The 23,237-nt window shown below is 31.2% G+C and overlaps 1 protein-coding gene and 1 long non-coding RNA gene across 5 annotated transcripts; both read right to left on the reverse strand.

Annotated features, from left to right (window-relative positions):
- Positions 1-705: 705 nt before the first annotated feature.
- LOC132750278 (heat shock 70 kDa protein 12B-like) lies at positions 706-22,015 on the reverse strand. Of its 4 annotated transcripts, none has more exons than XM_060740226.1 (5): positions 21,943-22,015; positions 4,439-4,742; positions 3,308-3,526; positions 2,661-2,796; positions 706-2,036 (listed from the first exon to the last, which is right to left on the reverse strand). In XM_060740226.1, the coding sequence occupies exons 2-5, from the start codon at positions 4,730-4,732 to the stop codon at positions 985-987; spliced, it is 1,701 nt and encodes a 566-aa protein (XP_060596209.1). In that variant the 5' UTR covers positions 4,733-4,742; positions 21,943-22,015; the 3' UTR covers positions 706-984. The 4 variants fall into 4 exon arrangements, with proteins under 4 accessions (XP_060596209.1, XP_060596207.1, XP_060596205.1 ...); XM_060740224.1 differs by lacking the exon at positions 21,943-22,015 and adding an exon at positions 13,579-13,676 and having other exon boundaries at positions 707-2,036; XM_060740222.1 differs by lacking the exon at positions 21,943-22,015 and adding an exon at positions 11,786-11,921 and having other exon boundaries at positions 707-2,036.
- Positions 9,421-10,852, reverse strand: LOC132750275 (uncharacterized). The gene is made up of 3 exons (XR_009628523.1): positions 10,693-10,852; positions 10,026-10,135; positions 9,421-9,695 (listed from the first exon to the last, which is right to left on the reverse strand). It is a non-coding gene; the product is annotated as an uncharacterized LOC132750275 (long non-coding RNA).
- Positions 22,016-23,237: the final 1,222 nt, after the last annotated feature.

The raw sequence follows: 23,237 nt of genomic DNA on the forward strand, positions 1-23,237 counted from the left end.
AAGCGCAAAAATAAATCTCTTTTCTGATTTATTGACACTGATAAGCATCTTTTTCTATGACCAATACACATTTTCTAAATATAAATATTATTCATAAATGACACTAATTAATCGTGTGTGATAAGCATCTACTTTCACGCGTTCTCTGCCCACGGGTGTAATAATACGCGGCTGATGCAACACACATAACGCAATACACTAATTGATTACGTCAAACGCCTCTACGCCTTTGCCTTCCAAACTCAAACTCTCTCATATCTCCCCTACTGTTAGCTTTCTTCATTGACCTCAAATGCAGTGTTTGAAAATCCAACACAGAATACTTCTTTTGATCTATCAGTGTAAAATATTTGCATGGTATTTTGATTTTTGAAAATGTAACATTTTCATTAATCCGGATGTAACATTGTTACAATTAGTTCAAATGCCACTAAAGTAAAATGTACATGTACATTGTAGTCATCTATTTAACGAACCAAACTGATATCCCTAGTTGTCTCTTTTTCTTTAGCAGCTTACTTTCCATTGATTTCATTCAGTTTTTAATGTCGTATGCCGAGTTTTTTCCTTTTTATGTTGTTATTTCTTTCTTTTCAATATTTTTATATCTCATTTTGTCTTTAAGTTAAAAGATTCCAATATTTCAATCTTAACTGATTTACATAAACCTTTTTATAAAAGACACTGTCATCCATCTTCCTTTCAACGTTTCTTAAAAAGCAATAACCAAACGTTCCATGAAAATAGTCAAATTCTAGAGATGACTTTAAAGGCTGAAGCATTGCATCAATTGCTCCTTATTGAATATTAAACAAATAACAAAAAGAAATAGTCGAGAAAATGTATCATCATAACTCGTTTTACTTAACATTTTCACTTCTATTTATTATTTTAAATACAGAAGGTATTTGCATGCAAAACAAAGTTTGCAAATTATTTGGATGCTAAAGTTTTATACATTTGTAGAATAGACGACCATCTTTTTTATAGACAGTCCATATACGAAGAAAATTGTTCTTTCGTTCTGATATTAACAGTTTTTACGAAAAGTTCAGTGTCACCAAATATAAAAGAGATCTCTAGTTGATTATCCTTTTCCGATCTGCCATTTGCATGGTCTACTACTACCGTTCCCATGTATTTGCAACCGATGTCTGTTGTGTATTCAGGATCCATTTCTTCTGTACAATATACAATAACTGACGACCTGTCAGGAGCAACTGGTGTGAATGGACCTTTAGAAATTACTTTGCCGATTTTTACCTCTTCTCCAGCTCGAATCATAATCCAGAATACATCATCAGCATGTTTTTGACCATTTATGAATTTTACTTTGGCATTTTTATGTTTCCTCTCGACAAAATCTTCAACGACAGACAGTCCATACGTGTGGGTCATTATTCTCGAACGTACAATATTCTGAAAATGTCCAAACCGTACTGCACCTTTTAGAACGACAAGGCCTGTTTCTTCTGGGATAATGACTCTCTTGTGCTGTAATTCTTTCTGTATTAAGTCTTGTGCTAATTTACACTCGCTAAACCCACCAACTAAAAGGATTGTTTCGACTTTTTGCATATTTGGTTTTGCAAGAATCTGTTGCACATGTTCAATCATGCTATCGATCGGGGACTCAAACAACTTTTTAATGACGGAAGCTTCAACTCTCAATTTGTCGCCGGTAAATGTTACCCTATCTGACAATCTCAACTTTGCAAGTTTCTTCTCTAATGATTGTTTGTTTCCCTTCTGATAGAGCTCTTTTAGTGATGCAGACAGCCTGAATGTTATCATACCATTTGATTCGGGTTTAATGCTTCTCTTTTTTATTTCGAATTCTCTAAGCAATTGAAAGTAGTCTTCCATTTGTTCGTCTTTAAATCTCTGAATAGTGTTTTTCCCAAATATATTGGTCAGGAATTCTAGATAATTGTCGTCAACAACTGTTCCTCCCCATGGACCACCGCTTGCTTTGTGGAGTTCCTTTAATGTGTTATCGATTTGTTTCTCATGCACAGATATATCTGCAGTACCTCCTGAAAATAATCCATATAAGCTAAAGCATTCAAATGTCATGTTTGTTTTTTGTTTTTTGTTTTTTTTTTAAAAACAACATTCTATTTTTATGGAATGTCATATATTTCGTATGACATACACTTATTATTAAATTACTTAAAATTTGCATGAGAAGAACATATTTTAGAAACAATAAGTTATTGTAAAGAATGTTTTCAAATGAATATACAACCATCTTCTAGGAACTTAAAATATTTTAATTTTGAAAGTATTATCATATTATTTTGGCTAAATTCTTTTGTGTTATTTATTCTATGCAAAGGTCTTGATTTTCTATAACAAGTGTTATTCATTGATTTCTTTCTGCTTTATGTGATAAAATATTTGCTAAAATATCATTAAATCATAATTTCTAATTAAATCAATTATTTTGGTTCAGTTGAGCTGCCGGTTTAACGCATGAGTTGTCAACATGTAACCAATTGTCTTAAGTATCTTAACGATGTGTAATTTGATTATAAAACAATACAATACATAGAAATCATACAGACTGTTACAAGGATGGTTTCAATTAATTTCGTAAGAACATTGTATTCATCGCCATGGAGTATAATTAATTGATATTTCAACATTACTTGACTAACCTCCGAGATCGATCACCATGTATTGTCTCCCTGCTTTAGACCATGTCTCCTGGACATCTGTAGTAATTGTCTGACACCAAATAGATGCTGCTTCTGGTTCAAAAGACAGTTTTAGGTGTGCTTTTTCTATGCCAGCCTTTTAATAAAACATATCGATTTGACATAAAATGCAAACAGGAATTCATTTGAGTGAAACTATTAAACAATAGTTTTAATAAGTAATTATGCTGGATGAAGACAGTATAATAACATTTTTTAACTTGGTTTATCTTAGCCAACAGAACAATTTTAAGCGAAAGAAATGAGGATCAATGAGCTTGTTTTCGAGTCATTTGCCTTTGAATTTGCATTGATTAATATCTTACATCATTTCAAGGGCCGATTGCTTATACATAAATCTGACAAATCTTATGTTTACAAATAATTTGTGTAATTCATTTTTATCCTTGATCACCATACATTACGCGTACAATTTCATTAAACATGTGTGTTTCTTTTCAGTAATATCATTATTTAGATTAAAAGGAAACATACGGACCCTATTATGTTCCAGTTTTTGAACGTTTGCACACTGACTTAAAAGGAAGTCAATTGAATGGAAAGAGAAATATATCAAATTTACCTATTGTATTCAAAGAAGTAGTTACCTTTTCTGCTGCTTCACGCATAAACTGCTTTGCATTATCATTCCATATGGCAGGTACAGTAATAACATATTGTATATCTTTGTCCTCAATCCCAGTCTTTTGTTTGTTAAGTGCATCAGTGAAATGTTCTTTTAGAAACTTTATGGACATTGTAAAAATTGTCAATGCTGGCATTGATTTTCCGTTTATATCTTCAACAGTGGTCGATCTTGACAGATTCTAGACACAAAAGATTATTAGACACAAAGATTATTACCATGTCATAATCGTAATTTTTATTATTGTCATTTATATATTATTATCGTCTTCATAACGTTTATAACGTTTACCATAATTATCTTTACGGCTGTTAGATATTTTTGTTGACAGTTGACACTACGACGTTCAATAAAATTATTGATTTTCAATTCAAATCTTGTTGGCACATTGTTTCAAATTTCTGGAATGTAGCCATAGTTTTTGTTTGTTTGTATTTGGTTAGGTTTCAAGTCGCACCAAGAAAGTATAGGTCATATGGCGACTTTCTTGCTTTATTGTTGGAGGATAACCTTCCTTGCATTATTTCAGGCAAGAACGGCACCTAAAAAGGACCACCAACGTTCCATAGGCTAGCTGGATAGCTTCCTCACACAGCAGTTTCGATTGAAACCAACAGGCATGTTGTTTACAGTCAACGACCTTAATTACTCGGCCACGAACGCCTTACAATAGTTGTAATAATAAAGAAAATCGTAACTGTATCATTGTAAAACGTGTACAATTTTTATAATACAAATACAATAGTGTAATCAACATGCTCAGCCTCCAGTCTGAAAGTTTATAAGGACAAAAATTATAAAAACTTTTAAGTTTTGAAAACAAAACATAAGTTTGAACTATTCACAACACTTTTGCCTTCTTAGATTTATTTTCTGTATTAGTCTTATTTATTAAATGTTATACGTATATACGTACATGTACGATTTTTTATTTAATTGAACACGGAAAGTGCTGGTGTATATATCAGTACTCAAGTAAACACCTCATATGAAACTCCGATTAGCAAATGTTTATCAAGAGAAACAATGGGTCATATTTTATAACGATCGTTATTTAATATTAAGTTTTAAGCACCTTTTTTATCAAATTTACCTCATTGCTGTGAAGAATCATTTTAAATCTTCGAAACAATAGCCAGCCATGGTGTTTATTGTCTTCTGCAAGTGTAGCAAAGTTATTTTCAGCTTCAAACCCAAACGAGTCGAATTGCCCACTTGAATTGAGTAGAACACACGTTGGTGTTTTTAGTGAGATAAGCTGATCGCTTCCAGCTATCCATCCTTGGTTAGTCTGGACTTTCAACGGGTCATTCCTGAACGAGAAAGCGTAGCCACTGTATGTTGTACCAAAGTCAAACGCAACCGCAAGCAATGCGGAACCTGCCATTTTTGAATCACTGAAAAGAGATTGCAAAGTGCTTGAACAAATATCCAATAAATATGGTTGTTTACAAAATAAAATATGTATCTCTAAAATTAAATTTAAATCAGTTAATTTAACTAATTAACAAATGAAACGACAAATAGTTTGTTCATAAATGATAGTATAGAATATCATGTCTCAATTGTTAATATCTATTTGATATACTTCATCTAGAGCAATTTGTAGTTGCTTGATAGATTGTTTGGTAGATGATTGAAACTAAGAGTGAACAAATAAAATTCAGCCCAACATGCTTAGTTTTGAAAAGTATTTAAAGCCTTAAATAGGATATTTAAGTTGTGAAGTATTATAATATGGCAAAATGCTCAACAATTTTAAAATCGTTGTAAAATAATGATATGTGTTTATCAGATCAGACCACATTCTGATTGAAAAAGACTTTAGAAAGGCATTAAAACTTTGGATATATAAATAAAACAAATTACCAAGGAATACTATAAACATTAGGGCTTGATTTCTAAATAGCGTTTTCTTATTTCATGTTTCAAAAAATAGTGACTGTAATCATTGTAGCTATATTATCACCAAGCACTATAATTTTATGACCGAAGGAACCGTGTACCGAAATTTTGCTGCTTCTTTAACGATTTTTTATTATTAAAACTTATCCGGAGCCGGTAGTTGCTGCAAATTGACCCCTCGCATGCTTCTGTATAAAGAAGCAAACTGGTATTCCTTGTTGTCTCTTTTTCTTTAGAATCACATTTTCCATTGTTTCTTTCTGTTTTTATTTGAGATAAGCCAAGTTTTGTCTTTTTTATGTTGTTATCCTTTTCTTTACATTTTTATATAAGATTTTGTCATTTTTTTCTTATATATTATACTATATTTAAAACTATCAATTTATATTATACTATATTTAAAACTATCAACTTGTATTTAAATCACCTTTTTATAATGAACCCTATGATTCATCTTACTATAACAAGAATTACTTATACGAATTACACCTCAAACGTTCCTTGAAAATAGTCAAATTATACTTCCTTGTTTGGTATAATTTAAATGTAACCTGATAATATTCACCTTTCACGCGATGAATAGTGAAAACGATCCATTATAAATAACTGAGTGAAATTAATAGCTTTAGTTAATTAGTATAGCATTATTTCATTCGATTTAATTTAATGTCATAATGAAAAATATAAGTATACACGAATATACTTCCTATTTCGTTTTCAAAAATACATAAACAGTCACGGAATTTCTCAATTCGTTTATCTCACGACAGAAAAAAGTACCGGTTAAAAAATAGAAATAATTTGCAGAAAACAAAAACTTAATTTCAGTGTTATATTCTTAAATAAACATCCAATGTCATAGTTTACCTGCGTTTGTTTAATTTACTTCCTTTCAGAGAATCTTGTTTTTAGGAAACTTCTTCCGATTGCTTTTGATTTCATCGTTAAGTTATGCTTTTGTGAACATACCTATTATGAATCCAAAGCGTTTCACATGGATTATTTGTACGAATGCACATTTAACGGTAGTTAAAGTGAATGGATGGGAATGAATACAATTGATAATTATATATATTATATGGAATGAACACTGGAAGAGAAAAGGGCTGCGACATCGAGAAGAGATTGCGTGTCGTAAATGACAATGAAAATATTCCGAACGTGCTTTAATGAACGAGACAATAGGGTATGTAAGTCTCGTCATGTGACTTGCGAGATTTCACGATATTTTGCACTTCCGGGTACAAACAAATATCAACAACATTGCTTATCTATATTGGGTAATACTTGTATGCCGGTATTAAAGTAAAACTTACACGGAAAAGCAAAGGATATGTGGAAATTGGCAGAATTTTTTTGTTTTTAACGAAATGCAAATAGTTTCAAGTAACAAGTGAACAAGTATCAATGAAAGACAACTTCGTATAATCTTCTGGTGGGTGTGTCATTTCGAATTCAGTTTATCGCAATAAATGTTGTAATATTTTTATGTCCATGTAAATCTAATAGATTTGTTATTTGATACATCATCATTCGCATCTAACTTTAGACTTGTGAATTTGATTTTATCAATTTTCTATAGCGCTACCTGATTATCTGTCAGAAGTATATAATGTTTAGAAATTTCGGACAGGGCATATTTCGGATAAAACGTTTCAATATCATTATTTGTGTGTTTTAGTTGAATATATTTTCTTCTAACTAAAAATATTATTTATTATTATTATTATCTTTATATAGCACAAACAGTCAAGCTGTATATTACCAATTCTTAATAAATTGTCATAAAATTTAATGAAAAATTTTGCTCCTGTAGATATTTAGACTGAGGAAAGTGTAGAGATGAAAGACGTCAACTGGTATCCGATGTAAACACACATGCATGCTCTGCTGTAAAATCGTTTTGGTAAGAAATATATACTTAAAGCTACTTCAACTACATTAATGAAAAATAAATATTCTTGTATAACATAATGTTCTCGTTTTTGTAAATAATTACAGTGTAGCTAAATAAACAAACAGTTTGGCATACGTAGTTAATTCATGTTAAATACTGTTTAAAGTATATTTCTCAAGTAAGTGGGTCATATATTTTAGTTAAATCATGTTCAGTAAATGGTTAAAAGAACTAAATCACTATCACATTTTTTCGTTTCTTCCTTTTCAACATTTTTTTCTATTCAAAACAAGATGAAATGGTTAAAATTTATAGCTGACCAATTATTATTGCTTTCAACTCATGATAAATTTTCTTTGTATGCAGGTATATGATTTCATGGTTGGAGTCATGGCTCTTGATTTATTTTGGAGTGTTCACCGTCAGATTAGAAACCAAATAGTGATACCACCAGACATAGTTGAAAGAAAATGTCCATACACAGTCTTGGAGTACATAGTGGTAGAGACATTGCCATTACAGATTTTGACTGAATTAAAGCTTCTTAAAGCTCCATGTCTTGTGTAAACTGTCTGACTGAATGTTTGTATTCTAATAAAAACTAAGGTTGAAGACACTTCAAAGATATATATCAGTGTAAAAATGTTAAAAAAATATCTGTCTTTGTTAGAAATAAATAACATGTCTTTGTTAGAAATAAATAACCTGTCAACTGTAACTTTGTATTAACTTAATTATTCAAAGATAATTTATCTTCTGCAAATGGCTGTCCAAAACAGTTTCAGCCAGGCATCATTTAGTTTCAAAACAGTTAAGATAAATTTGTTATAAATAGACTTGTAAGGTGACAAGAATGGTAAAAAGATAATAAATGTTCTGCATTAAAATGTTTCTATCTTGATTGAGTTTCATTTCATACTACCACAATAATCACTGCAATTGTAAAAGTAATGTCATCTATAACCATCATTTAAATAAAATAAAAAAGTCATCTAAAAGAAAAACTTGTTTCCGAGGCAAGATGTGTAAATTTCCTTCCAGTTATAGCCTTTCACTGGTCTTAGAAAAGCCATGATTTGCATTGTACATGGCAGGTAGTAATACCAGAGTAAACAATATTAATGCAATTCATCTGTGTTGAGTATTATGTAGCAAAACACTAGCTTGCTAGCCCTTGAAAGCCCAAGTATGTCTCTTAATCACAAAATTTGAGAAGACTTGCAATTCTGCATTCCTTGAAAGATTTTAGTGTCAGAGGGGCAGTTATTACATACCATATACTTCTTTGGGTTTCAAATCACCTGTTTTATAATGTATTGAACCTGCTGAGATTTGGCCAAAAGTGAATTATCTATACACAACATGAAAAACTTAGGGTTTGCACTTGATACAAAACAATTACATCACTGATACATTAATATACCCATTGAGACTGTTTCAAAATTGTCAATGTTTAAAAAAACAACACACAATGCTTTTAACTTTTGTCCATGTACATATGTGTAAATGTAGTCATTGAAGAGCTGTCAAGAACTTTTCATCAATATTATTTAGATAGTGTCTGTTTCGATTTCAGGACAGACAAAATTCAAATGACATGCATAGTATTTAATATAGTCAATGCTTGCATATTCAAGCAATCTAGCTATTTGCTGTTAGAGAATTAAAGTACACAGTGGCACTTATTTTGCAGATGAACCCTTATGATCAAGCACATCTATAAATATATGCCAAATAGTAGAAACAGAAAACAGTTCATAAGTTTGAAAAACTTTTATTTTACACAATTTATAGTGCACTGCTTAGCATATATATCGCACTGATATTCCAGTGGAAGAAACACTTCAGGAAAGCACTTGAAATTCTTATTAGTTTTTTGGACAATGTAAATTTACACTGTGAATGTCTACTGATACAAGAATAAGAATATTTCCTTTTACAAATGTAAAGACTTTTAAAATTAACATGAACAAATTATCATAGAGTTATAAATCATATTCTAATTGAAAAATGGGTCAGTGATATCAAAGCTTTGAATGCAAATTTGTGAGCTAATCAATGATTACCTCACAATATTAGTAGTAGATGATATATAATATTTTTGCTATTTCTTTTTCATATTTACTTCATAGTCATTTAATGTCCATAATGACATATGACTATACTGTGATTCCATGAAAATCCTTATCTCTGGTGTGTTTTCTACTTTGGTATATATAGAGTATCTAGTTTTAATACTTAAAACTGCAATGAAATGTGGAAATTTCTCTCTGTTTCTATCATTGTGACATTAACAAGTTAACTAGATTAAGGACTCATAGTGTCAAACACCATAAAATCATACTCTTTTACATTAAGATTTTTGTGCTGGGTGTCATTCATCTTCTTCAGGAAAGTACATTTGACTATTCTCAGTGTTTTATATTAAACATATATTTCACTGTAACTGTGTGTTCTCTGATATCATTCTCAAATTAAGGAACTGGAAGATGGTAGTTGCAATAAAGGTCTTCATGGACAAATTCTCCTTCATCTTTTTCCTTTTTATCTGCAGAATGAAAAATCAATAAATATGTTGTTACAAGTGTAAGACCTGAATATATTTCACTGAGTAAAACACTAGAAATGATATTTACACTTGTCATAATAAGCTGGCCATGATTGACAGAAAATTTAATATTTGAAGTAAATAAACATTAAAGATAAACAACAACACATAATATATAACAGTCAAAAATATTGATCTTCATGACTGTTTTTCATGTTTTATTTACTTATCAATTATCATGCAGTAAAATCCAAAAATTATTTAAATATTTTGATAATTGTTTATCTTTCCAATCTCAACTAAAAATTAATCAATTATTTTACATTTTACCTTTGATGTATAGATATTTCAGGATCATAGGCAGTGCAAACAGTTGATTAATGGTCCATAGTGAACAACTGTTTATTCTATACTTGTCATATACTTCCCTGTCTACACATCTGAAATGGTTTATTTAAATATTATATTTTTTAATTCAATCATAATTTGCTAGATATCACATTAACATGTATATATAATTGAAAAAGGAAGAGAATAAAAACATAAGTGTTAGTGCCTTGATACTATTCTCCATAGTTAGAAATGGAACAAGACAATTAAAGTTTGTATCAATCGATGATCTATCCATCAAATATTTAATTATCAAAACTTTTACTTGGAAACTGGATTTTATTATACTAATGTAAGTAATTGAAATCTTGATAAAATGAAATGGAAGGGAAGAAATATCCGAATTACTGTGCAATGTCCGAATTTTGTATATTAACTTTACTTTAATATACACTAGAATTAAAGTGTTTCTCCATTGATTATTTCAATAAGTTAATATGGTTTGAATAAATTTCTCACATCAGTAGTTTTAAAACAATACTAAAAGCTAAACAACTAGAATTCACTACCTTGACAAAACATCCGAAACAATTGTCACTATCCGAAAAATAAACTAGTTTTATTAAAATCTATAAATCCCTCGTTTTCCGTCAGATAACTGATCTACCTGCATTTTTTGACCCGTGCTTTCCATTCCTTCAAATCTGAAGAGGAGCGAAACAAATTGAACTTCTATATCTCTCGAGTTCTTCGGGTTACCTATATGCGTAACGGTAAATAAGTCTGCCGATGTACCCGGAAGTGGTAAATCGAAAGTGAAAGTAAACGAGACATACGGGCCCTATTCAAAGTTTACATGATTAACAGAGTAACCACTTTTTTTTCGCAACCGGTATTATCCGCAGAAGGCGCGTTGTCCTGTTCACTTCACTAAATAAATAAATTAGTTATTATGTTTGATAATCGCAGTTGTCAACATCAACTGATTTCAAATTTTCACTCTTTAAAGCAATAAAAATGAGACAAAATTATTTTTATTCATTTAGCAAATAAAATATTATTTCTTGAATACATGCTTTTTGAAGTTATAGATAATCATTTTCTGTATGAATTATTATCAAAGATTCTTTAAATCATACTAAATATTACCTCCGAGTCCGTAAAATTAATTTACTTCCTTTCAAAGAATTTTGTGTCACGAGGATTTATTCGATTACTTCTGATCTTATCGTTAAATCTTACTAACTAAAATACCTTACATTATATACCCGTTTATTGTTAATGGCACTCATTTGACCGTTAAAACTTGCACCGGCTATGTTTAATATTCACTCGTACAAATACATTATTCAAACCTTTTTTAAACATTTCGTTTTAATGGTTTCAATGAGATTAGGCTAACAGAAATAAGTTGATTTAGTTGTCATGTCATGAATGATTACAACGAAAATATGAACAACATTTTAAATATTCTAGAACATTACTGAGTCATATTAGCTAAGCTAAAGTAACCACTAGTTTTCTTTAGACAAAAAAGCAACAAAATTATTTACGTCTTAATAATTCCAAGCCCAATTAAATTAAACAAAACCGAAACGTGAATAAAATATTTTATTTGCGTTTATGTGATTATTATGTTTATTTTATTGCTTAAAATATTTTTAGCATGTATGAAATAATGCTATGAATTAATGTTAATTTAAGTTTTTAGAACAGGTATAAAATGTTATCAAAAGTTCTTTAAATCTTACAAATTTTACCTCCTAAATTCCTAAATTAATTTACTTCCTTTCAAAGAATTTCGTGTCACGTGGATTGATCCGATTACTTCTGATCTTTGATAAGTTCATTTTATAAGTAAACAAGAAACCAACATTTTCGACTATAACTGGCGATTGCTTTACATGTATTGACTTTTCGTTTTAGAATTCACCGTATTTTAAGTATTTTTTCTTACTTTTATCATGCAAATGCGGAAGTATATTTTTATCAGCCAAGTTTTCAGAGATCGATTTGTAAGTTTTTGCCCTTATTTTGAAAAATGGAAACTAAACTTATTTGTTCAATAAAAGAAATTAATTATTGTGATATCAGCGAAAACATAAGTACAAAAATAACAAAGGAGAGAAGTGTTTATTACGTTATGACGTAATAGACAGTCTTCCATTTCTCCATAATTATATAATAAATTAAAGTCGTTACTTAATAACCCAGTTACAAGGGAAAAGCACAAATTTGACACCGATTAAGGGGAAATTTATCTATTTGTGTTTAACGGCAACACTGACACATTACTGTCATACCGCGACGAATACTAAACTAAGTAGGCCTAAAAAAGGTACAAGTGAATTAGCAATAACAATTCAACGCATAACGTTGATAGACTGTCTTTATTTCATACCAATTGTGTTTGCGTTTTGATAAGCTTGGCCTAACACCAAATGCAAAAACTTCTTGATAAGAAAACGTCTTGTTTATTTTGACGGAAAGAGTGAATTATTTTATCGTTTTGGACCAAGACTTCACTATTCTTCACCCCGCTTTTTCCCTCCCGTTATATTTTGGTATATATTTTTTTATGAAAAATATTTCCTTTTTTCACTGAGTAAAAACTATGTTTTCGACATTAAACGAACATATTTTATTCGAAAAGTTAATTTCAAAAAGTTATGTTCTTATTTCTAATTATCACCAGTCAAAATATGTCATCAATGACCATTTCTGTTGTTAACTTCGGAATATAAGGTAACGGACTTGAAGTGGTGTAGAATAATTAAGGTTATTGAGCTGACCATAGATAAGAAACAATGCTAAAAATGAAGTATTTTATCGTTTATCTTAAGATTTATGAAAATGTATGTGTAAATATATTACTAAATCAACTGAGAAGATATAAGTAACTTTACATGTATATTTGTGAAACCTGACTTATCAAAACAAAAGGAAGAGAAAATTTAACCATTTTATGGAACTTCATGTGTATAAAAAGTATAAATATTTAGATTTTCACACAGATATAACAAATAACAAATACTGTTCTGTCTTGTAAGTTTGATATAGCATTTAATTAAAATAAAGTTCTTTGAACAAAAAACTTTCATTAATAACTAAATATGTGTTAATGATATACAACACAATGAAAATTTAGGGAACAAATAAATCAATCAAACAAACAGAAAACGACTGATTTACTTGACACGACAAACTTGCATCCGTCAATGTTATTAGAAAGGAAGCGACAACACGTTCAGTTCAACAGAAAAACCTGAATAAAACCCTTCTTGTGTTTATCATTTTACCTAATTTTATTTCTCATTACGTACAAGTATTTGGTACGTATCGATGTAATTTCAAATGATAATGGAAGTAGTTTCATAGTATAGTGTACAAGAATATACTTCCTCTTTCGTTTTCAAAGATACATAACCATTTGCAGAATTTCTTAATTCGTTAAACTTAGGTAACTGTAAATAAATAGAAATAATTGAAAAAACAAAACGTTAGTGTTGTATATTTATGTTTACTTAACATTCATTGTCATATAAAAAATTACCTGCGTTTGTTAATTTACTTCCGTTCAGAGAATCTCTTATCTGTAAACATTATTCGATTGCTTTTGACTTTATCGTAAGGGTATCCGTCTGTGTAAAACAAATACGAATTTACAATTCAGCCAGCTATTATGAACACATTGATTACATTTGTACGAATGCACATTATAAGGTAGTTAAAGTAAAGGGATTGAAATGTATAGAATTGATAACAACTACATGTACTACATATTATATATAATGAGCACTATTAAAAGAGCAAATTGCTGTGAAATCGAGGAGCGAGTGCGGGTTCGTAATTAATAATGACAATATTTCGTACCTGCTATAATGAACAAAACAATTTAATTTTTACATGATTTACAGTCTATCCACCGATTTTCTAGACATCCGGTATTATCCGCATTAGTCGCTCGGTCCTGTTCAATACACATAGTCTATATAGATAAATATAACACGAAAGTATTACTCGATATCCATTTTTCGAAAACGTCCATTGTTTTTGTCCCTATTATACAATTTCGAATAAGGAATAATGATTTCAATTGATACAATGGTGTTGCGTCATTGCTATTGACAGCAAAGTGTTAGATTTATTTTACGTTCAACATTATACGGAATTAAATGTACGTAGTTATGTCTTTGATGCCAAGTCAATATTTATTTCGACACATTTCTCTTTGTTTTTGTGTGTTTGTTTGTTTTTGTATGGTTTTTTTTTTTTTTTTTTTTTTTTTTTTTGGTCGTTTGAATTCAAGTTACATATGTGTTATAAAAAGCAATATTTTTTTTGCTATGTTTAATGTTATGGTCAAGGTTTAGTAGTAGCCGTGTACCACTAATCGGAAATGAAATTTCGAATCCATGGGTTATTCGAAGTCAAATTGTACTCTATCGAATAATCGATATTAATCGATAATCATAATTAATATTTTTTATTATTACATTATATTGTTTTTAACTATCTGGAAATTAGTTTTATTATTAGAGAATCGGATTTGCTGGGAACTGTATAAAACGTGTTAAAGAAGATTATTTCAGTGATTTATTTGTAAAGTGAAAGAAGGTTTTTTGCAATTTTTAAAAAAAAGATAAACTAGAAAGAGATATGTAAAATTAGAGTTCAAAATTGTAGCAAAATTGTTTATAAGCATTATGATAAGTGTTCAATGTGGTACAATGTCATGGCATAACAGTTGATCAACAGTTAACCAGTACGATTCAGAAAATAATAATAGACAGAGGAACTCATACAGGTTACATTAGTATATATAAGATATAATAGTAAATGGATTTTCAATGAGTCAGATGTTCCACTTTTTATTTGGAATTAACATTTTAATGCAAAAAGTATCTTTATATACTGAACGTGTTTGACAATAGTGATATTTATAACTTTACACAATCAAAGAAAGAAATGGAAAAAAATGTATGGAAAAGAGTTTTCCTTAACATACAATATACAGACCTTACAAAACTTACTTAAGCATACATAAAGAAGGAAGATATCAAAAACTTGTAAAAGCTCTTTGACCTTACGAATGGATCAGATGAAGTCATTTATATGACAAGTACATTGTATTATAAGTTACTTCTAACTGCTGATTCGTTGTAATGAAAACAAAGCAATCTCCAATGAAATCGCCAATGAAATGAAAAGTTTAAAACAATAAAAACGATAAATAGTTCCTTAAGCGCACAAACGATGAGAAATTTAAAAGTGAATAATTATATAATTTATGCCGACGACGATGGAAGTAAGGAACTGATTTTGATTACAAGCCCCATCTTGTTCAGTAGAAATGAAACCGAAACTGGTATAAACAACTTCTTTTTTTTTGTTATAATGAAGAAAGGTTTCCTTTCTCTTAATATCAGTTCATTTTGTCTATTTATCATATTTGCCATGTTTCCATTGCAAGTTATATGACAGTAATAATGTTTGTTGATAATCGTAGTTGTCAGCAACAAACGATTTAAAATTAATTTCCCTTTTCACTTTATTAAAGCAACGAAAAGCAGACGAAACCATTTTGATTCAGTTAGCAAATAAAATATAAATTTCTATATAAATGCATGTAGAAGTTATATATAACTTTTTTGTATATTTTTTTTATCAAAGATTCTTAAAATCATATTAAATGATACCCCCAATCCGTAATATTGATTGACTTCCTTTCAAAGAATTTCGTGTCACGAGGATTTATTAGTTCACTACTGTCTTATGATCTTATTGTGATATCTTATAAGTAAAATATCATGCACAGATTCATTGTTAATAGCATTGATTTTAATAGCAATGATTTTAATGTTAAATTATGAGCCAAAAATATGGTTTAGATAGTTGCACAGTGATATTTAGTGCATTATCAGTGTTGCGTTGTATTTTATTTCATTTTATTTTAGAATAATAAAAATATCTAATAGGTTTAATAAAATCCGCGTAATTGACTTTAACTGGCGATTATTTTTAAATAAATAGACATTTCGTTGTAGAATCTACTGTATTTTAAATATTTTTCTTAGTTATATCATGCTAATATGGAAATATAATATCATCAATAAAAGTTTTCAAAGATCAATTTGTTAACTTTTACATATTTTTTTAGTTAATAGGAACTAAACTTACTTCTTCAAGTAATTTAATAAGCAAATTAATAACCTTTTTTATTGGGGGAGGGGGGGGGGGCTATAGGTGATAACTGTTTAACAAACATCAATGATTGCGATATCAGCAAAACATGTATATGTAGGTTACAAGGGAAAGCAACGTTCACCTACGTAATACAGTCCCCAACTTCCAAAATACCCTGCTACACAAGAAAAACACCTATATTGACATCGATCAGGAATAGGACATATATAAGGAAAGTTGAAGTGTTCTCAAAAGTTGAAACAAAGAGTTTATTACAGCGTTATATAAAATTATGTCGAGTGGTAGACTATCGATATTTCAGATATAACTTTAATTTAATATGAAATTACAAAGGTGAATAATTAAAATTAAAAAATATTTCTTCATATCAATATTATAGTCCTTTTCAAGTTTCGGTGAAATCAAGAGAAAAATAGAAAAATAGAAAAACAGAAAAAAACAAAACAAAAGTTCCTAAAACATGCCAAACGGCAAAACAAAAGATGATGTAGACTTTGTAAAGTTGGGGCTGTTCACTGAGAGTATTCCAACGCAACTAGCTATCGCTTATGTTCCTTGCACCGGCTATGTCTAATTTTTACTAGTACACACATTTTATTGAAATCATTTTTCAAACATTTCATCAATCAAAGTTTTCAAAGATCGATTGTAATCTTTGGCCTATATGTTGGAGAATTGGATAGTAACTTATTTGTTCAATTAAAGAAATGAATTATTGTGATATCAGCGAAACACGGGTACAAAAAAACAAAAAAGGGCATCGTTTAGTTACGTAATGACGTAATAATGTATGGAAAAGCACCAATGTGACACCGACAATGACCTTTGTTTATTTATTTCCTTCCGCATAGCGGAAAGGGATTATAGAAATGGCCTGTCCGTCTGTCAGTCTGTCCGAGCTCACTGAAATGACGATGTGGGGTGAATATCCATGTTCAATCCGTATAGACGGTACTTGTGAGGAAAAAGGTTGCTTATGGGGTGCAAATACGTTGCTTATGGGGTTTTAGAGATCAAAGGAGATCAAAGAAAAAACCCCATAATGTCAACTCAGTAGGAACGTCCGTCCGTAACACTTTCATGTCCGCTCCATAACTTTTAAACCGCTGAAAACTTTTAAAATAACTTGGCACAAGTGATCACAATAATGAGTCGATGTGCAGTGCGCAAAAATTGGGTTGCTATCCCAAGGCCAAGGTCACATTTAAAGGTCAAATTTCTTCATTTCATAAATCAAAGCCTACATTTCGTGTCCGCTCCATGACTTTTAAACCAATATTTTTTGAAAATAGCCTCGCACAAGTAATCACCATTACGCCGAGCGCAAAAATTGGGTTGCTATCCCCAAGGTTAAGGTCACACTTACAGGTCAAATGTTAAAAAGTCTTCATCTCATAATAAAAAGGCTTTATTTCGTGTCCGCTCCATTACTTTTTTACCGCTAAAATAACTTTGAACAATTGATCACCGTTATAAGAACATGTGCAGAGCGCAAAAATTCGGTTGCTTTCCCCAAGGTAAAGGTCACACTTAAAGGTCAAATATATAAAAAAAATCTGCTTTTTGTGCCCCCTCCATAACTTTTAAACCTTTGGTTTTTTTAAAAATAGCTTGTCACAAGTGATCACAATCTTAGGACAAGGTGCAGAGCGCAAAAATTGGGTTGTTACCCCTAGGATCAAGGTCACACTTACAGGTCAAGTGTTAAAGTCTATATTTCGTGTCCGTTCCATAACGTTTTAACCACTGATTTTTTTTAATAGCTTGGCACAAGTGATCACCATTATTAGACTATATACATCTAAACCTCTGCAATTTTTTAGATAACTTGGCAGAAATGATCACCATTAGGACACCATTCGCATAGCACAATAATAAAGTCAAACCCCTTAACACTTTCCCCCATGAGCATATTGTGAAAAATGGCCATTTTCACTGAAAAGCCTCCTCTTACAAGTTCAAACTGCTATGAAACTATGAAAAATGCTTCAATACTAATCAAACTTGGCACAAATGTTGACTGGACCATTGCTTTTGTAACGACATGCTCAGTCTTAAATTTCCTGTTACCATGGCAACGAGGGGACATCTCAAAATTGCCAAAAATCACTATTTTGCCTCGATTTTTTCCATCAAAATTTATTTCAAAGTGCTGTAACTTCTCAAGGGATTGAGATAGGGTCAAAGGCTTTTCAGCGTTGGTTACACGTTACCTTATGATCGACCTGGGGTCATTTTAAGCTTCTCACAAGTCCAAAATTTTCTTGGCGATGAGGGGGACTCCGCCCCCTTCAAACCCCCCAAACAGAAGGGGGCACTTCCCCCTTCTGGCAACCCCCTGATGTATCTTTTGGATGGGGTGCGGCGCCGAAAATGTGCTCAATTTTTTTAGCAACATTTCTGAAACGAAAACCTGTGTTTGGGGCCCAAATAGGACATTTTTCACTATTTCAGGCCTAAAAAATGGGGGGGGGGTCGAAAGTGCGTTGTTTCGCGTATATATGTGGTAAAGGGTTAACAAAAAATGATGAAAAACTTTGGAATCACCCAAAATCTAGTTTTTCCATGTTAACATGTGGTCTTTTACCTAATTTTGGTGAAAAATTGTTGTTTTGTAACATTTATATTTTTTTAGTTAACCCTTTCCCCCATGAGCATATTGTGAAAAATGGCCATTTTCACTGAAAAGCCTCCTCTTACAAGTTCAAACTGCAATGAAACTATGAAAAATGCTTCAATACTAGTCAAACTTGGCACAAATGTTGACTGGACTATTGCCTATGTAACGACATGCTCAGTCTTTAATTTCCTGTTACCATGGCAACGAGGGGACATCTCAAAATTGCCAAAATCACTATTTTGCCTCGATTTTTTCCATCAAAATTTATTTCAAAGTGCTGTAACTTCTCAAGGGATTGAGATAGGGTCAAAGGCTTTTCAGCGTTGGTTACACGTTACCTTATGATCGACCTGGGATCATTTTAAGCTTCTCACAAGTCCAAAATTTTCTTTGCGATGAGGGGGACTCCGCCCCCTTCAAACCCCCAAACAGAAGGGGGCACTTCCCCCTTCTGGCAACCCCCTGATGTATCTTTTGGATAGGGTGCGGCGCCAAAAAACTGCTCACTTTTTTTTAGAAACATTTCTCAAACGAAAACCTGTATTTTGGGCCCAAATAGGACATTTTTTCACTATTTCAGGCCTAAAAAAAGGGGGGGGGGTCGAAAGTGCGTTGGTTCGCGTATATATGTGGTAAAGGGTTAAGGTCAGGGCCACACACAAAGGTTCAATGTAAAGACATCTATTTTTCATGTTCGCTCTATGATTTATTGACAATTCAAAGGTTTAAAAGTTACTTGGCACAAATATCCCCACCATGACACAATCGATAGAGCTCAATATCCAGATTGTTACCCCCAAGGCCAAGGTTATATGTTCTCCATAACTTTTTGACTTTGTGGAAGATTTTAAATTACTTGGCACAAATAATTACTATTGTGAAACTTTCGGCTTATGATATGTATGGCACAACATCAAGGTCATGGTTGGCAAAAAGTCAAAAAGTACACATTCATGTTCACTGCGGAAGAGGATATCGCTGTTCTTCAGACTGCCTTGTTGGTACAAGTGAATTAGCAATTCCAACGAATAACGTCTTTATTTCAATCAAATTAGCGCCGTTGTGTTTTGATAAGTTTGATATAACACAAATGCAAACGCTACTTGATAAGGTTTGTTTTGTTTATTTTGACTCAAAAGTGAAATATAAATATTTATCACTTTGGAGCTGAGCTAGACTTAACCATTCTTCACCCGCTTTTCCATCTCTCTTATACATTTTCTTAATGAAATACATTTCCTTGTCACTTATAACTATGTTTTTGCAATAAGGCGAACATATTTTATACGCAGTGTTACTTTTAAAAGTTCTGTTCTTATTTCTAAGTATTTCAAGTTAAAATATGATAAGCCATACATGACCCATTTCTTGTGTTAACTTCGAAATAAAAGGTAAAGTGTAAAGACTTTAAGTGGTGTGGTATAATTAAGGTAATTGAACTGACCATATATAAGAAATAGTGCTAAGATGAATAATAAACTATTTGGTACGTAGGCAAATGAAGCATAAACTATTTTGGTACGTATGCAATGACGTTATCGCTGTCATTTCATGTGATAAGGAAAGTAGTAAGTATACAAGAATATACTTCCGCTTTCGTTTCCAAAGATACATAATCAGTTATAGGATTTCTAACTTCGTTAAACTTAGGACAGAAATAACAAGAATTTGTAACAGAGCTACCAACGTCCCCCGCCTTAGGGAAGTATTATATGAAGCATAAAAGTGTGTTATTTTTAAAGATTGAGGCATGGATCAGAACTTGTAGTCCAAAATTTTGATCAATGCTAGATCTTCAAATGCAACAATAAATCTATTTCATAATGAAATAAAATGAAATAAATCCCATGTATCGTATGTTTCAATAGAAATACATTTATGTGGTTATCAATATTTCAAAACAACAAAATGATACAAACCATTTACAAGACAGATAAAATAGTGAGGGATGGTCAGTGTAAGAAACTGGAATCACTATACTAGTGCACGTTTTGTTATCAGGCTGTCTTATTATGTCTAAACAAAACATTTAAGCTAAACTGTTTCAAAATTCTTTGATGGGACAAACAGATGGAGTCAATTTCTACATCCCTTTTTTTCTTCCAAAAGGCATGGAACAATTATCCTACACCGAGTTTATCTCTAATACTTTTGAGTTATTCTCTGGATACGAAAACACAGACTATGATATCTTTTAATTGTATGTGCGACCTTGTAAGACCGAACTGATAATGTACCCTATAACAGACTACATTAATTTTTGCCCTGACCTTAGTGTAGGCGACTGGTTCTTGCACATAACACAACGCCTCATTATTGTGAACATTTGTGCCGAGTATTTACAAAATCCCTTGATCTATGAAGAAGTTATAGATCGGACACAAAATATACCCTATAACAGACTATTTTAATCTTTGACATCTAGGTGTGTCATTGACCTTAGAGGTAGGGGTTCAGGTTTTGCGCATGAAAAATCATCTTATTTTTGTGACTATTTGTGCCAAGTATTTTCAAAATTTATTGATCTATGAAGAAGTTATAGACCTGACACAAAATATACCCTAAAACAGACTATGTTAATATTTGACCTCCAAGTGTGACCTTGACCTTGGAGGTAGGTGACCGGTTTTGTGCATGACACATCGTCTCATTATTATGAACAATTGTTGCAAGTATTTCTAAATCCCTTCAAAGATAAGAAAGTTATGGACCAGCCACGTCATATACCCCCAAAAAGACAATATTGACCTTGAATGAGCAAGTGCGAACTTCACCCTGGAGATAGAGGTCTGGTTGTTACGTATGACACATCGTCTTATTATAACAAACATTTGTGCAAAGCTATTACAAATTCCTTTGATAAATGATAAAGTTATGGACCGGACACGAACGTGTGACAGACGGACAGACGGACGAAGAGACAGACATCACAAGCGGATGGAGCCTATCTCTATATCCCCCTTTTTTCTTCGAAAAGGTGGGGGACAACAAAATAACAGTAAATAAATGGATATAATTGGGGAAAAAACATTAATTTCAGTGTCACATATTTACTAAACATTCAATGTCAAATAAAAATGTCCCTGCGACCTGCGTTTGCTTAATTTACTTCCGTTCAGAGAATCTCTTATCAGTAAACTTTATTCGAATGCTTTTAACTTCAAATTATGGGTATTCTTCTGTGTAAAACAAATACGCATTTGATGGAGAGAATTGATCATACCTATTATGAGCCCAAAACGTTTTACATGGATCACATTTGTACGAATGCACATTATACGGTAGTTAAAGTAAAAGGATTGGAATGAATAAAATTGATAACAGCTATATATTATATAGAGTGAATATTTAAAGAGAAAAGGCTGCGAAATCGAGGAGACAGTGATGGGTCGTAAATGACAATGACAATATTTCGAACGTGCCATAATGGACCAAACAATTTAATTTTTACACGAATTACAGCGTAACCACGGTATTTTCTTCTCAACCGGTATTTTATACGAATACGTCCTATTTTGAAGTAAGCTTTGGCCCTTATTATACAATTTTGATTACGGTTAAAAAAGTGTTCAAGTTATTGATTGTAATAAAGATTAAAAAACAATTTTGTTGCTATCAATTCTTGATATTAAAAACGAAATGTTAAATTTACATTTATTTGACGTTCTACATAATGCGAAATTAAGTGCACGAATATTTGCCTTTGGTGCCAATTATATGTCGACAATGTTTGCTATTTTATATTTTTGTTTGCTTTTGTTTTTGTGGGTGTTTGCGTGTGTGCGTGCGTGCGTTTGTGTGTGTCTGTCTGTGTGTGTGTGTGTGTGTTTTTTATGATTGAATTTATGTTACATATGTTATATACAATAATTATGCTATGATTAATGCTATGGTCAAAGTTAAGTTGTGAAAATTGTTTCGGAAACAATATACAGACAATAACAAAATGAAGTGTTTACAAAATTATTTAATAAATAGATACTTACCATAAATAAAGTAGGAAAAATACCAAAAGAAACTTGTAAAACTTCTATTACCTAACGAATGGATCGGAATAAAGTCTGAATATGAAAAGGACATTGAATTATATGTAAATCCTAATTGCCAAGGTTGTTGTTACAAACAAAAAAAAAACAACAAAAAACAATAACAATTCCAATACGCACAAATAATGCGGAATTCAGAAGTGAATATATTATTTATGTCGACGTAGATGAAGGTAAGGAACAATAAGCAAAAGTTATAAGTGATTCCCCTGAGTCGTTATTTAGATATACGTTAAACTGATTTTGAGTCAAACCCCAATCTTGTTCGTTGGAAATGAAACAGCAACTGGAATAAATCACTTTTTTTCATTTATGTTATAAGCACATTTTTGTTTTCTC

The sequence above is a fragment of the Ruditapes philippinarum genome, unplaced genomic scaffold (assembly GCF_026571515.1).
Source record: "Ruditapes philippinarum isolate M1 unplaced genomic scaffold, ASM2657151v2 ctg3627_1_1_1_1, whole genome shotgun sequence".
NCBI lineage: Eukaryota > Metazoa > Mollusca > Bivalvia > Venerida > Veneridae > Ruditapes > Ruditapes philippinarum.

Coding starts and splice junctions, on each gene's coding strand:
- LOC132750278 (XM_060740226.1), bottom strand. CDS start 4,732: ATGGCAGGTTCCGCATTGCTTGCGGTTGCGTTTGACTTTGGTACAACA. Junction 3,527..4,438: donor TGATTCTTCACAGCAATGAG/GTAAATTTGATA, acceptor TTTTGTGTCTAG/AATCTGTCAAGATCGACCAC. Junction 2,037..2,660: donor CATGGTGATCGATCTCGGAG/GTTAGTCAAGTA, acceptor GATTATTTTCAG/GAGGTACTGCAGATATATCT.